This window comes from Aedes albopictus, chromosome 2 (genome assembly GCF_035046485.1).
Source record: "Aedes albopictus strain Foshan chromosome 2, AalbF5, whole genome shotgun sequence".
NCBI lineage: Eukaryota > Metazoa > Arthropoda > Insecta > Diptera > Culicidae > Aedes > Aedes albopictus.
In genome coordinates, this window is record NC_085137.1 from 338,465,755 (window position 1) to 338,481,757 (window position 16,003).

A 16,003-nucleotide genomic window follows, 5' to 3' on the forward strand; every position below is an offset into this window, starting at 1 on the left:
CAACAATTAGCGTGATGCATTTTTATCCAAATCCGTTCAACGTTTCTAAAAAACGGTGCTCTAGAAATTTTGAGCTATGTACTCCAAATACCTTGTCCTTAAAAAAAATCTTATTTTTCATCCGGAAAAAATGAATAAAAAAATCGATTTCGAGAAAATTCCGTTAAAAGTTTCAAGTATGCACTGTTCGCTACCGACAAGTACGCTCCGGTCGCAAATGTGCCCCACTTTCCCCTATCACGCAAGAGAAGATGGAAAACGTCAAACGCGGGAGCACCATCATCAGCATCAAGTTGCTCACCCGCCGCCAGCACCACCATCATCGCCACTCATCGATGTAAACACGCGCTCGTGAGTGAACGCGCGCGTGCCACCACCGCCACCGTCGGGAACTCAGCGTCATCATCATCATCGCCGTCATCGCGCGCGGAGAGAGCCGACCGCGTGTGTTGCAGTGACACCAGATTTCCGGATTGTTCTGGAGTTTTCGAATTCTTGTCGTGCAACATTTTTGAGCGCTATAAAAGCGAACGTGGACCGACGTACTGCGAAATAGTATCATGTGACCCGGCTAACGGTCAAGTAGTGTTAAGTGATAGAAGTGAAGTGTACTTACAAGCGTTGGCGTGGCTTGGACAACGCCAAGTGAAGAGGAATAAAGTGGTTTAAGTGTAAATCTGTGTTCTTTCTTGCGAGAAAGAAATCCCCCGTTTGAGGCACTGCGGAGCCCCAAACATTTGGTCCGTCCGAACCGGATTCAGTGCCCGTGGAGAGGAACCGGCCTACAGTCCCCGGTTCACCATCGACTCTTGCTGGTCATCGAGGCGACCAGTCGAGGAATCCCTGCCGGTCTGTGGACGATCGGCACCAACGGTGTCTTCTTTGCCGCCGGCAAAGACACCATCCCATCGGAGGACTTATACCGATCGACGAGGCGGTCGGTGTCAGCGAGGCCTTCTGCTGATTTGAGGAGCAATCAGTGGAAGCAGGACCCTATCCCTGGAGACCGCCGGTCAACAAGGGATCGGTACAGTGATTAGTTTCCCTGGTCATCGAGGCGACCAGTCGGAGGAATTCCTGCCGGTCTGTGAACGATCGGCACCAACGGTGTCTTCTTTGCCGCCGGCAAAGACACCATCCCATCGGAGGATTTCTACCGATCGACGAGTCGGTCGGTATCAGCGAAGCTCTCTGCTGGTCGAGGAGTGATCAGTGGAAACGGGACCCTTTCCCCTGGAGGATTTTCCGCCGGTCAGCGAGGAGATCGGCACAAGTGCGTCGTTCCCCTGGTCCACAAGGCGACCAGCCCAGGATCCCCGCCGGTCAGAAGAGATCGGCACTGTCGGTGACAACCTGCGAAGACACCGAAGAGGAGAACTTCGACCAAACGTCTGTCGTAACCCCCCACCCAAACGAAGTGCGTGTGACAAAGAGAGATGTCGCCTCTGAATCACACACCGAAATCGGAAAGCAAGAAGAAGGGCAAGAAGGAGGAAGAGATGGATGACGTCAAGACCCTCATCTATCACCGTGGCCAAATCAAGAGGAAGGTCACAATGATCAACCAAACCCTGGAGGAAGCAGAGGACGATCCGACGAAGATTACGCCATCACTGCTGAAGGTCTTCGCGAAGAGGCTGGAGCTGCACTACCAGGAGTACGAAGCAGCTCACCGAGAAGTGCTGGATGCTATACCGCCGTCTAAATTCGAGGAACAGGGTGAAATGCAGATGGCTTTCGACATGCTGCATATCGAAGCGACGGATCGACTCGAGCGGCTCTCCACGAAGCTGACTGCCGGTGGTGCTCCTGCAATGGCAACCGGCAACCCACAGGTCATCATCCAGCAACAACCGTTGCGAGCTCCGGTTCCCAGCTTCGATGGGAAAGTGGAGAATTGGCCGAAGTTCCGAGCGATGTTTGAGGACATCGTCGTGCGCAGTAACGAATCCGACGCGATGAAGCTGCACCATCTGGACAAGGCCCTGATAAGCGAAGCGTCCGGATGGATTACAGCAAAGATGATCCAGGAGAATAACTTCCAGCAGACCTGGAAGCAGCTTCAAGACCAGTTCGAAAATCCTCGTGTGATCGTTGACACCCATCTGGCGGGTCTCTTGGAGCTGAAGCCGATTGCGAAGAGGAACCACAAGGACCTGCTGGAGCTGGTCAAGGCGGTCAACCGGCACATCGGAGGACTAGAGTACCAAGGCGTAAAGGTCGACGCGATGTCTGGTCTCTTGCTGACAAAGATCATCACGGCACGACTGGATGACCAGACACTTCAGCTGTGGGAGAGGACCCAGGAGCACGGTAAGCTACCTGACTTCGACAAGACGATGAAATTCCTGCAGAACGAGTGTCAGGTGTTGGAGCGATTCCAGAACCGTCAACACCAAGCACCTACCACGAAGGAAGGAAGCTCTAGGCCACCCAACACGAAGTCAACAACTCAGAAGGTGCACGCTGCAACTCCGACGAGCAAGCCGCAGCGTTGTCTTCTGTGTAACGAGGATCATCGCCACTTCGAGTGCCCTACGTTCAACAAGTGGATCCCCGCGCAACGCACAGAGAAGGTAAAGGAGTTGAACCTATGCTTCAACTGCCTAAGTCCAGGACATCGATCCGCCAAGTGCCCATCCAGGAAGACTTGTGTGGAGTGCCAGCGAAGGCACCACACGCTTCTGCATGAGATCCCGAGGCCATCACCAGAGAAGCTCGCTCAACTGGTACAGCAGGCAAGCACAGCTCCAGTGAACCAACCGGCGTCGCCATCGCAGTTACCTTCTCGATCATCGTCAAACACGGCTGTTCCGAACAACCAACCGTTGGAACAGAAGACGGTGATGCTCATGACAGCTCTGGTGAATTTACGAGACCTCTGCAACAGGGAGGTACCCTGTCGTGTGCTTCTGGATTCTGGATCGCAGATGAGCTTCATTTCACGGAGTATGGCAGATCGTCTGGCGGTACACCGGGCTCCAACGCTTGTACCAATTACGGGAGTAGGTGCAGCCAGGACTTGCGCTCATGAGAAGTTGACAGTGGCAGTCGAATCCAGGTACACTGACTTCTCAACGATGGTCGAATGCTTGGTGATTCCCAAGGTGACAGGAGTCATCCCCACGACCCAGCTGGATATCTCGAAGTGGCCAATTCCGACATCTGTGTTTCTGGCTGATCCCGAGTTTAATACGCCTGGCCAAATCGATATGCTGCTTGGCGTATCCCATTTCCTCCGACTGCTCAAATTGGGAAGAATCCAGCTGCGAAAGGACTTGCCCGACCTCCAGGAGACGCAGTTTGGATGGGTGGTCGCTGGTGACGTCGAGGAAGAGCAGAACGATCAGCAGTGCTACGTATCCACAGCCAGCACACTCTCCGAGACCATGAAAAGGTTTTGGGAAGTCGAAGAAGTCAACGATGCTGATCAACCTACGGACCAGGAGGAATGCGAAAAGAAGTTTCAGGATACCCACTATCGAGACGTGGACGGCAGATATGTTGTGTCGCTGCCTTTCCGAGAATATCCTCCCCAGCTGAAGGACAACCGAGAGTTAGCCCTGCGTCGCTTCTTTTCCCTCGAAAGGCGGATGAAGAAGGATCCTGCTCTCAAACTCCAGTACAGCAAGTTCATCGACGACTACGAAGCCCTGGGACACTGCCAAGAGATCATCGAGGATTGCGATGCACCGAGTCGACCCCGGTACTACATGCCCCATCATGCGGTACTTCGTCCATCGAGCTCCAGTACAAAGCTTCGTGTGGTGTTCGATGCATCAGCCAAGGCTTCGCCATCTGACGTTGCTCTCAATCAAGCTCTTCTGGTGGGAGCAACAGTGCAGAACGACATCTTCGTCATCCTCGTTCGCTTCCGGAAGCACTTCGTCGTGTTCACGGCTGATATTTCGAAGATGTATCGGCAGATCAAGGTAGTTCCAGCCCATTCGTGCTTCCAAAGGATCTTCTGGCGAGATGATCCTGCGCAACCTCTTCGGCTACTGGAGTTGACAACGGTGACGTATGGAACAGCGTGCGCTCCATTCCTCGCGACAAGGTGTTTGTTGCAGCTGAGTATCGACGAGGCCGACTCCTTCCCCATCGCTGCGAACATCATCCGAGAAGATTGCTACGTCGACGACATCTTATCTGGAGCTGATACCGTAGCCGAAGCCATCGAATGCCAGACCCAGCTTATTGGAATGCTGAAATCCGCGGGGTTCCCTTTCCATAAGTGGAGCTCCAACTCTACGAAGCTGCTAGAACGCATCCCTGAATCAGATCGTGTGGAATTGGTAAATCTCAGTGACGGCTGTGACGGAGTTATGAAAACTCTGGGTATGCCTTGGAGTCGACTGAGGGATGAGGTTGCATTCGACGCGAATCATCTCACCGACTATTTGAAACCTCCGACCAAGCGATCTGTGCTACCCGAAATCAGGAAGCTCTTCGACGTGATTGGCCTTCTTTCCCCGGTTATCAACATCGCCAAGCTGAAGAAACCGTTGGTATCCCTGCAGGCCTTGGTGCGGAACCGTATTGAGAAAATACAGCTGCTCATGGGATCGTCGAGTGTACAATGGAGGTACATTTCAATGAAGGAACGGCTTACGTCGTCATGCGAGGACGGCTGCCAGAAGCACTGCGTACCAGCGAGTTGTGGTGGACTGCGCCCAAGTTTCTTCTATGTGCAGATTACGATTTGGAGATTCCAGCAGACCTTCCTGACGATGTCATCCCGGAGATTAGAGCAACACCAATCATCGCAGCATCGGCCATTAACCAAGATGAGCTGCCTGTATTTTCGAAGTACAGCTTATTTCGGAAACTACAGCGTGTGACTGCTCTAGTTCAGCGATTTATTCGGAACTGCCTAATAAAGAACACCTCACAGCGTGTTACCAGTAATCGTCCTACGATTCCAGAGCTACGAGAGTCTCTGGAACTCATCGTGAAGGTTATCCAGCATGAGACGCTAGCGGATGAAGTTCAACGTATGGAATCCAACGAACCATGCCAACGAATCTATGTGCTGCATCCCAGTCATCGCAAAGAAGTGATGCGAACTGTCGACGTGAAGGTTGGCGGAACAACACACCGAAGAGCGATTGCAAACTCTCTATTTTGCCGATCGAAGACAACTGCAATCCACATTGCAGTGCTTCAGATGACTTCCAGCCCGGGGGTGCATGTTCGCTACCGACAAGTACGCTCCGGTCGCATATGTGCCCCACTTTCCCCTATCACGCAAGAGAAGATGGAAAACGTCAAACGCGGGAGCACCATCATCAGCATCAAGTTGCTCACCCGCCGCCAGCACCACCATCATCGCCACTCATCGATGTAAACACGCGCTCGTGAGTGAACGCGCGCGTGCCACCACCGCCACCGTCGGGAACTCAGCGTCATCATCATCATCGCCGTCATCGCGCGCGGAGAGAGCCGACCGCGTGTGTTGCAGTGACACCAGATTTCCGGATTGTTCTGGAGTTTTCGAATTTTTGTCGTGCAACATTTTTGAGCGCTATAAAAGCGAACGTGGACCGACGTACTGCGAAATAGTATCATGTGACCCGGCTAACGGTCAAGTAGTGTTAAGTGATAGAAGTGAAGTGTACTTACAAGCGTTGGCGTGGCTTGGACAACGCCAAGTGAAGAGGAATAAAGTGGTTTAAGTGTAAATCTGTGTTCTTTCTTGCGAGAAAGAAATCCCCCGTTTGAGGCACTGCGGAGCCCCAAACATGCACTACGCCCTCCTAAAAGAACAAGGCGCAAAATGCTATATCTTTGCTTCTGCTGCTTGAATCTCTATGAAAATTTGACACAGCATTCTGAGGAACCCATACTTTAAGAATAAAAAATCAATTTTTTGCCCGCCTCAACATACGTAACCTCTTAAACGTGTTCGTGTTGAAAATATATATATATAATTTTCTGTATTTTTATAATCATTATGAGAAATCCCGGGATTTGGGGATTTCCTGAGATCAGCTAAATATATCGTCCCGAATCCCGGGTCAAGAAAATTGACCGAGAAATGGAAACTCTAGGATTCTGATTCTTCGGCAACGCTTTAAAATTAGGGTTGACCTCATTTGACGATTACGCCTTTTCGATGAATATCGTTTGAGCATTCCTCTCGACAAGCAACTCAAAGTTTTGAACCAACAACTGGGTAGTATAACTCATTTCATGTAGGAACTTAATGAAAAAAGACCGGTTCCGACAATCTTTTATTCTGGCATTACTTACAGTACAATATCTTAACGAATAAACTTATTTATTATTATTATTACTTTATTATAGAGATTTTCAGCCCTATGCTGGTTCATCTCTTAAACGAATAAACTTTTTGTGTGGAGTTTTATACTTGAAGTATATTTTTAATCCATATTTGGGTTTATATCTTCACTACAAAAGTTATAAAAAATCTGTTCATGTAGAGTATGAGCTGAGTATCCTTCCTCATTCTATGCCCCAATGTGCATTCATTCATTCATTTATTTAGTTCACATCAAATTCATGATTATACTGAATCAACAATTTGCCGCCATAATACTCGATTTGCAGCTGCAGCTCTCCATCCTCGGTCACGCCCAACACTCGCCAGATCACGCTCCACCTGGTCCGCCCATCGTGCTCCCTGCGCTCCACGCCTTCTTGTACCAACCGGATGGTTAGCAAACACCAACTTTGCAGGGTTGTTGTCCGGCATTCTTGCAACATGCCCTGCCCACCGTATCCTTCCAGCTTTGGCCACTTTCTGGATACTGTGTTCGCCGTAAAGTGCAGCGAGCTCGTGGTTCATCCTTCTCCGCCACACACCGTTCTCCTGCACGCCGCCGAAGATCGTCCTTAGCACCCGTCGCTCGAAAACTCCGAGCGCTTGCAGGTCCTCCTCGAGCATCGTCCATGTCTCGTGTCCGTAGAGAACCACTGGTCTTATTAACGTCTTGTACATGGTACATTTGGTGCGGGGGTGAATCTTTTTTGACCGCAGTTTCTTCTGGAGACCATAGTAGGCACGACTTCCACTGATGATGCGCCTTCGTATTTCACGGCTCACGTTATTGTCAGCCGTTAGCAAGGAACCGAGGTAAACGAATTCTTCTACCACCTCGAAAGTATCCCCGTCTATCGTAACATTGCTGCCAAGGCTTGTCCTGTCTCGCTCAGTCCCACCTACCAGCATGTACTTTGTCTTAGCCGCATTCACCACCAGTCCGACCTTTGCTGCTTCACGTTTCAGGCGGGTGTACTGTTCTGCCACCGTTCCAAATGTTCTAGCAATAATATCCATGTCATCCGCAAAACAGACAAATTGGCTGGATTTCGTGAAGATCGTACCCCGGCTGTTGAGCCCAGCTCGTCGCATAACACCTTCCAGGGCGATGTTGAATAGTAGGCAGGAAAGTCCATCACCTTGTCGTAGTCCCCGTCGAGATTCAAATGAACTGGATAGCTCACCCGAAATCCTTACGCTGTTCTGCACACCGTCTATCGTTGCTCTTATCAGTCTAGTCAGCTGTTCCCGGGAAAGCTGTTCTCGTCCATAATTTTCCATAGCTCTGTGCGGTCGATACTGTCGTATGCCGCTTTGAAGTCGATGAACAGGTGATGCGTTGGGACCTGGTATTCACGGCATTTCTGAAGGATTTGCCGTACGATGAAGATCTGGTCCGTTGTCGACCGGCCGTCGATGAAACCGGCTTGGTAACTTCCCACGAACTCATTTACTTTAGGTGAAAGACGACGGAAGATGATCTGGGATAGCACTTTGTAGGCGGCATTCAAAACGGTGATCGCTCGAAAGTTCTCACACATTAACTTGTCGCCTTTCTTGTGGATGGGACAGATTATCCCTTCCTTCCACTCCTCCGGTAGCTGTTCGGTTTCCCAGATATTGACTACTAACTGGTGCAGACAGGTGGCCAACTTTTCCGGGCCCATCTTGATGAGTTCTGCTGCGATACCGTCCTTACCAGCCGCTTTGTTGTTTTTGAGCTGGTGGATGGCATCCTTAACTTCCCTCAGCGAGGGAGTTGATTCGTTCCCGTCCTCTGCTGCACCAACATAGTCATTTCCTCCGCTGCCTTGGTCCTCCGTGCCTACATTCTCTTCGCCATTCAGGTGCTCGTCAAAGTGCTGCTTCCACCTTTCGATCACCTCACGTTTGTCCGTCAGGAGGCTCCCGTCCTGATCCCTGCATATTTCGGCTTGCGGCACGTAGCCTTTGCGGGATGCGTTGAGCTTCTGGTAGAACTTGCGTGTTTCCTGTGAACGGCTCAGCAGTTCCATTTCCTCGCACTCCGCTTCTTCCAGGCGGCGCTTTTTCTCCCGGAAGAGACGGGTCTGCTGCTTCCGCTTCTGTCTGTATCGCTCCACATTCTGTCGGGTTCCATGCTGCAGCATTACCGCCCGCGCTGCATCCTTCTCCTCCAGAACCGCTCTGCACTCCTCGTCGAACCAATCGTTTCGTCGACTCCGTTCTACGTTCCCGATAGTGCTCTCGGCTGCGTTGTTGATGGCTGCTTTCACTGTACTCCAGCAGTCCTCTAGAGGGGCCACATCGAGCACACCCTCGTCCGGCAACGCTGCCTCGAGATTCTGCGCGTATGCGGTGGCGACATCCGGTTGCTTCAGTCGCTCTAGATCGTACCGGGGCGGCCGCCGGTAATGTACGTTGTTAATAACGGAGAGTTTTGGGCGCAGTTTAACCATCACCAGGTAGTGATCGGAGTCGATATTAGCGCCACGATAGGTCCTGACGTCGATAATGTCGGAGAAGTGCCGTCCATCAATCAGAACGTGGTCGATTTGCGATTCCGTTTGTTGTGGTGATCTCCAGGTGTAACGATACGGGAGGCTGTGCTGGAAGAAGATGCTACGAATGGCCATGTTCTTGGAGGCGGCGAAATCGATAAGGCGTAGGCCATTTTCGTTCGTCAGCTGGTGGGCGCTGCACTTTCCAATCGTCGGTCTGAATTCCTCCTCCTGGCCTACCTGAGCGTTTAGATCCCCTATGATGATCTAGACGTCGTGGTTTGGGCAGCGGTCGTACTCGCGTTCGAGCTGCGCGTAAAATGCGTCTTTGTCATCATCAGTGCTTCCGGAGTGAGGGCTGTGCACGTTTATTATGCTAATGTTGAAGAATCGGCCCTTGATCCTCAACCTGCACATTCTTTCGTCGATCGGCCACCAACCGATCACGCGCCTCTGCATATCGCCCATCACTATAAAAGCTGTTCCCAGCTCACGTGTGTTGCCGCAACTCTGGTAGATGGTATGATTACCTCTAAACGTTCGCACCATAGATCCTGTCCAACACACCTCCTGCAGCGCTACGATTCCGAACCCGCGGTCCTTCAGTATATCGGCGAGTATGCGGGTGCTCCCGATGAAGTTGAGAGATCTGCAGTTCCACGTAATCGCAAGTCCCTTTTCGTCGGTGTGATCGTCGCCATTGGTATCGGTTCGCATTCTTCTCTTGTTGATTTTCCGGTGCTAGTCTTTTTTACGGCTGGCTCGCAGGGCCTGACACCAACCCACTAACCCAGGGAGCTGGGCTTACCTTCCCGGAAGCTACGGGTTCTGCATTGGCATTTCCTCCAACTACAGTGCTAAATAGCTAGGCTCGAGCGCCAGTTTTCGCCGGGGGTGGTGTTTTTAATGGGCGCCCAGGAGATAATATTTTACCTGAGCTTCCACCCCCGTGCATACTTTTACCAAAAAAAAACAGACAATTGAGACATCGATTTTTGCCGTTCTTTTTGTTATCATGCATGATCATTTCTAACAAAAAATACAAAAATATAAAAAAAATACAGTTAGCGCTTACTTTCTTCGATTTAGGTAGGATGAAAAAAATGGAAGCACTTTACTTGATGGGTTCCATTCTCCTAGTTGACTGTTCGCATAAATTTATGATATTTTGTCATAGGATATGTGTCCCATCAGTAATCTTACGCTTCCATATTCATCCTATTCAAAAACAAGCGATTACGGCACCGATTGATTCCGTTCCTTTTGTTTTCATGTGTGCTCACTTCTAACAAAAAATACAAAAATAAGAAACAAAACAAACAGCGCTTCAATCCTTCGTTTTTTGTAGGATGAAAATGGGAGCCACATGCTTAATAAGGGAACCAATACCCTATCTGTCGAATATTTAGCATAACTTAAAGTGCATTTTCTTAACAAAAACACATAGGACCTTGTCGCAATGATATGAGGCTATTATAATAATAGAGTTTAGGCATTTGAAAATACTTTTTTATTCTTCAATCACTTAACTTAAGCTGTTAATTAGGCTCTTTTTTCCACTAGGGCACAGCTTGAGCGATTCCAATTGGAAGCAGTACTTACACTTTGTACAGCGCCTAAATGTATTCTATTCTACTATATTGAACTGGTTGCCATTGCGTTGCTTTCACTTTCACGCTAAAACTGCTCAGCACTAAAATGTGTAAGACCTACTCATAAGTGCATAATTTCCAGACCACACAAAAATGTGTAGCAGTTACACATTCTCGAAAAACAGCTCGTACACTCTTCTAGATGCGAAATGTTATTTTTTTTTGTTTTCCAAGGTCACTAGTAATCCTACCTAGATTGGCGTACAAAATTTTTAGCGATTTTAACAATTTTGCGGACACTGGAGCTGATTTTGTAAATGTGCAAGGGTTACACATTTTTGGTGTAGTCTGGAAATTATGCACTTTAGTGCTGAGCGGCGTTAGCGTGTTCTACCCTATCATGGTAGAATGATGAGCACGAGGCTGTTGGTTGTTGCTTTTTCCAGTTCGATTGGGGGTCCATTATTTTGTTGCCGTTCGCCGATGTCCAAATATCCGGGTCCATTTGAGCCATGGGCTCAGAAGAGAGTCAGTGTCAGTTGTTCTCAAGGGGAAAGAGCAACTGGTGAAAGTGCCGGAGCTGGGATCAAACCCATGACCATCTGCTTATGAAGCAAACGTGTGACCAATTGCGCCACAGGCCCCGGCACCTTTGAAAATACTTAGCTTTATTGATTGAATTATGACGAATTTCTTAGTCACACTCGTAAAAGTCTTAACGCAGTTGTACGATTGTAAGCCTAAAAATAGTGAAACTAGATAAAATCGACGAAACAAATTACATCATTCTCACAGAAGCTTAACAATTTGATGAACAGAACAGCAAACTCTTTAGAGACACACAACTCAAGAATAAATAAACATTTGTACAAAACAATTTTCCCAAAAAATGGTCGCACCCAATGATAGCAAAGATGGTAATAACAAAGTGTTACTCAAATTATGCTGATACGAGTAGTTGGTTATTTTAGATTAGATACAACAACGTTCACTATTACGGTAATCATACATACAGGGGGTGGCCAAAATGTTTGGGATAGGTAACTTTTTTTCCTCTCCCAAAAATGTTCAACAAGCTGTAACTTTTCATAGAGTGCATCATAAATTCTCAAATTTTGACTGCTTCTCAACCTATAATAGGTGCATCATTGGTACAAATTAAGGCTCGATTGGTTAATCTTTCGCAAAGCTAGAACCTTTCTCGTGAAAAACTATTTTCCGGGCATCCAATTTTTGAACAGTCACATCTCCGAAACCAGAGAACCGAATTGATTGAAATTTTGAATATTTATCAACAATATATTAATACTTATTACGATGATATAAAATGCAATATTTTCTTACGACGAATAAAGTTAAAGTGGTTTGACACTTTTATAGAGGAAAATTACTCAAATTACAATATCGCACAAAAATACTATGTGTTCTTCCTTTAATCCAAATAGGCTCTAATATATCTTATTATAGATATCTCGAGAACAGAAGTAGAAAGTCTTTGTATATCGAAACTAAAATTTAATGACATTGATGTAAAAAAAAAAATACAGTTTTTCGAGAGAGATCCAAAACGTGGCAATCCATCACAGCTTTTTTCAACGTTGGAGAAGTACCTATCTTTTAAAGCCTTTTCAAGCATTAACATATTGTTCATACATGTTCAAAATTTCAATCAGTTCGGTTCACTGGTTTCCGAGATATGACTGTTCAATAATAAGTTCTCTAAAAATAGTGTTTCATGAGAACGGCTCTAGCTTCGCCAAAGATTAACCAATCGAGCTCAAATTTGTACCAATGTACATCATAGGTTGACAAACAGTCAAAACTTGAGAATTTTAGATGCATTCTAAGAAAGGTTACAGTTTGTTGAACTTTTTTGTGAGAGAAAAAAAGTTGCCTATCACAAACATTTTGGCCACCCCCTGTATGTCATATGTATGTGATCAAATCTTTGACTTTCTTATCCGACTGGGAAATAATATTAAGGGCGGACGGGACGGTCGGGGAAATATCCGCCATTGCTCTGTTGCTACTAAGATGGTAATCTCAGATTCTGCTTCATATTTTGCAACAAAAACCTATCACTGTGTATGCTCACTTGCAGTGCATGTGCTGATTGTTTTTCAGCATCTTCAGTGCGATAGAACTCGAGATTACCATCTTCAAAATCGCGAGGCAAATTGTTAGAAAGAGAGGCAAGATAGGAAAAATAACACGGCGTCCCGTTTCACCTTAAGTATCGTAGGGTGTGTGTGTGCCATCAGTAATCTCACGCTCCTATATTCATCCTATTCGAAAACTAGCGATTTCGTTCTTTTTGTTTTCATGCGTGCTCACTTCTAACAAAAAATACAAAAATATGAATCCTTCGTTTTCCGTAGGATGAAAATGGGAGCCACATGCTTAAGAAAGGAACCAATACCCTATGTTAGCACTATTTTCAATGATTGCAATTCACCGAATATACGAAATATAATTTTCGGTGATTATACGTTATTACAGAACAATATTCAATAGATTCAACGATCTAAGCAAAAGTACAACAGAAATAATGACAGAGTAGATATTGTCCGATATATCAAGTTGTTTTGATCTCTAATGATATGGATTTTCGCAAACAATCAAGCAAAGTTATTTTTGGACTGGATATTGCACACCACACATATAGTGTGCATGAGGATACCTGCTATACTCAATTTTCGTGAGATAGCACAACGACTTACCTTCGGGCATCGAATTCATCTAACGTAACTCAATTAAAGCTTCCCCTTTGAAGCGGTAATTGTATCTTTCTCTATCATCGGTTTCCGATGAAGCCATAATTGTACGTAGGTACGCTGATACTCACCGTACATGAGTACTCGCACAAAATCGAAGCTATCATCAAATCATTCTCTGTTACCTTTCATCTGCAATGATGATGATATACGGGGGATGTTGGCAAATCTTCTGGGGCTGGAGTTGATACTTCCGTTTTAATTACTGACATGGGAAAAACTGGGGATGCCGATGGACTGGGTGTGGTGCAATGTGGAAGTAATAAAGTTCATCATTCGATAATGACCACCGTTATTATGTTATGGCATTATTGTTGCCCTCATTCATTACGCATCATTGATATCTTTTTTGTTTTCTCCGGCTACAGGTTGTTGCGATGTTGTGTTAGATCAGGAGGAAACTTTTGCCAACATGTCGATCAACGTTCCCAACCAACAGAATCTTTTCCGCAAACGGAACATAGGACCCACAGTAGAAGACCACAGTAGGTGTCGGTTTGATTGCTTCTCGACTTTGTGATAGTGTGTGACATTTCTGGATGATACCCCCTAGGCTTTCGCTTTAACTCAGATTCGCAGTGTTCCGTTCTTGTTACGGTAGGAATTTGAACATTGTGCAAATTCCGTTCGAGTGCCCCTTCTAATTGTAAATTACAACCAAATCAAACCATAACTTTCTTGTTTACTAATGGCTTCGCTTAATTCCCAACTATACTAATAAAATATCTACTATCTATGCTAATATGTAATTTTAGACATTTCTACTTAAAATCAACAATATATTTTTCTTCTAAACGTATCTCAAAACATGGAGATTTCGTTATTTTAATAAATTTCCAACTTATGCTATAATCTGCCCATGAAATTTTTTTTACAATCAATTAATTGAATAGGTGGGCATAGATTGAATCAGAAAAAATGAAATAAAAAGCCGAAGACCTTTGAAAAGGATTTTTTTAGAAGTATGAAAGAAAAGATGAAAAACGTTGACCGTTTAGAGAGGTTTACATGTTGGTTGAAGCTAAAAATGCAATTTTAATGGTTACCTATTTCCGTATACATATAGAGAAACAATCAAGGTATCTTCGTTTTTTTTTCAGGTGGAAAATGTTTATCAGTTCAACAGGGGCCATTTTTTCCAAAATTACAAAAAAATATTTTTGGAGAACTAATAAACAATTTTCACCAGAAAAAAGAACAAGAGATATTTTGACGCTTTCTTCAACTGTAAATGAAAACCAATTTTGAAAATAAGGCTCCGTTATTTAAAAAATCAAAACCGAAAAAATGAGAAAATGTACGCAGTTTCGCCTTAAGTGTGCTAGTAGCAGAAAGAGTCACTGGAGAGACCCGTTTCGTCAAGAATCATCTAAACATTTCGTGCTAATCTTTCAAAGGGAACTCTCGAAAACCAAAAAACTTTCTCTAGAAATTCTTGCTGGAGTTTCGTTGGAAAACCCATCACAAATCTCACAACGATTTGGTTTACACACAGAGATTCATCCAGAAATTTCTTATCTTTGGAAAGTGGTTACGCAATTTTGTGAAAATGTATGATTTTCAAGTCATTACGTAAATCAAAATAGTTGCTGTCAGAAGAAGTTAAGCAACATAAAGAGGCCAGATTTTTTTTCATTTAATGTGGTTCAAATTAATAAAAAAAAACTTGTCTGTTTTGTAAAGGGCCAATCAATCATGCTGATTTTTTTTTAAAGTTAATTGCTCTAATATTAAAGAATAAGGTGTATGGATTAAGTCATGAATGAATGATTATTTTGAAAGATATTAATATTTTTGAATATGCCTATAACTTTCAGTAATATTTTTTTTTTCATAAAGCTGTGAATTTGAAAGGTACCATGCAAGTTAAAATTTTATTCCCCACAACAAAAACTTAAACTTCAATGTGATGAAAGGCCTCCACCAGTGCAGGTTAAAATGTAGAAATTTCCATTAGGTGGTTTGCTCCTAAAAGGTGCGTCAAACACGTTGCAGACTGCTAGAGCACATCCGATCATGCAATCCATAAATCTTCTCCTTGATTTGGGCCTGGTGACCACGACTCTTTCCTTCAGTCTACAAAATTGATGAATTTACATGGAACAGACTCACCGAATTCATAGTATAGCTGAAATACTAATGATGTCCACTGATGCTCCGCAAATGCAACCGCCTTTAGCAAGTACTTATATTGACGCACCATAACACTTTGCCAATGTTTTTTTTTGATAAGTTTATTCAATTTTTTTTAAAGTTTTTTCCCGATATTTCGCCAAAACATAAATTCAACTTCTTTTTCATTTTCAAAATTTTGCTTTTTTGAGTACCTCTAGGTTTCTAGACACCTTTTTCCAAAATTTCTAAGAAAAGCTCTATTACAAATTGTGTAAGTTAATAAACTATTTGGATCTTATTTGTGAGATTATCTCAAATTTACTAAGACACACATGCATTTGATATTTTAATAATTTCTCTTAGACCAGCTGAAGATTATAGAAAATAAATTTCAGAATAAATGGGATCAATTCATTTCATTAGCAACTCTCACAGTATTATCCGCATCTTTGGCCGCCCTCATCGACACCACGCTCACGCGGTGTACCACAAGCGCGCTGTTTTCATGGTACGTGTACTCAGAACACGACGCGACCGCTCCCGGGTTATATTGCTTTGTTCTAACACATCTTGAATTATATTTTTTTTTCAAAATTGCTTAAAGACTGGACTCGAAAAAAATGAGACGCTCAAAATAATGTATAACTTTTGATTGCGTTCACAAAAATAGCTGATTTTTTAACCAGGAATAGCATGTTATGTGTAGTTAGTGCCCTAAAAATTTCATCAAAATCGGTTAAGTATTGGCGCAAATATTGT

At 45.0% G+C, this 16,003-nt stretch overlaps 1 protein-coding gene across 17 annotated transcripts in view; it reads left to right on the forward strand.

Annotated features, from left to right (window-relative positions):
• The window catches only part of LOC109431650 (titin homolog), a 113,509-nt gene that overhangs the window by 17,310 nt on the left and 80,196 nt on the right, over window positions 1–16,003 (forward strand). For 16 of the 17 annotated variants that reach the window (XR_003897815.2, XR_003897816.2, XM_029874540.2 and 13 more), the window contains exon 3: window positions 13,498–13,614. The exons of the other annotated variant lie outside the window; for it this stretch is intronic. Coding sequence is in view for 14 of the 16 variants with exons in the window: in XM_029874540.2 (XP_029730400.2) it covers window positions 13,498–13,614 (117 nt within the window). In the remaining 2 variants the exon portion in view is untranslated. The remainder of the gene's footprint in view (window positions 1–13,497; window positions 13,615–16,003) is intronic. 17 annotated transcript variants of the gene reach the window in all.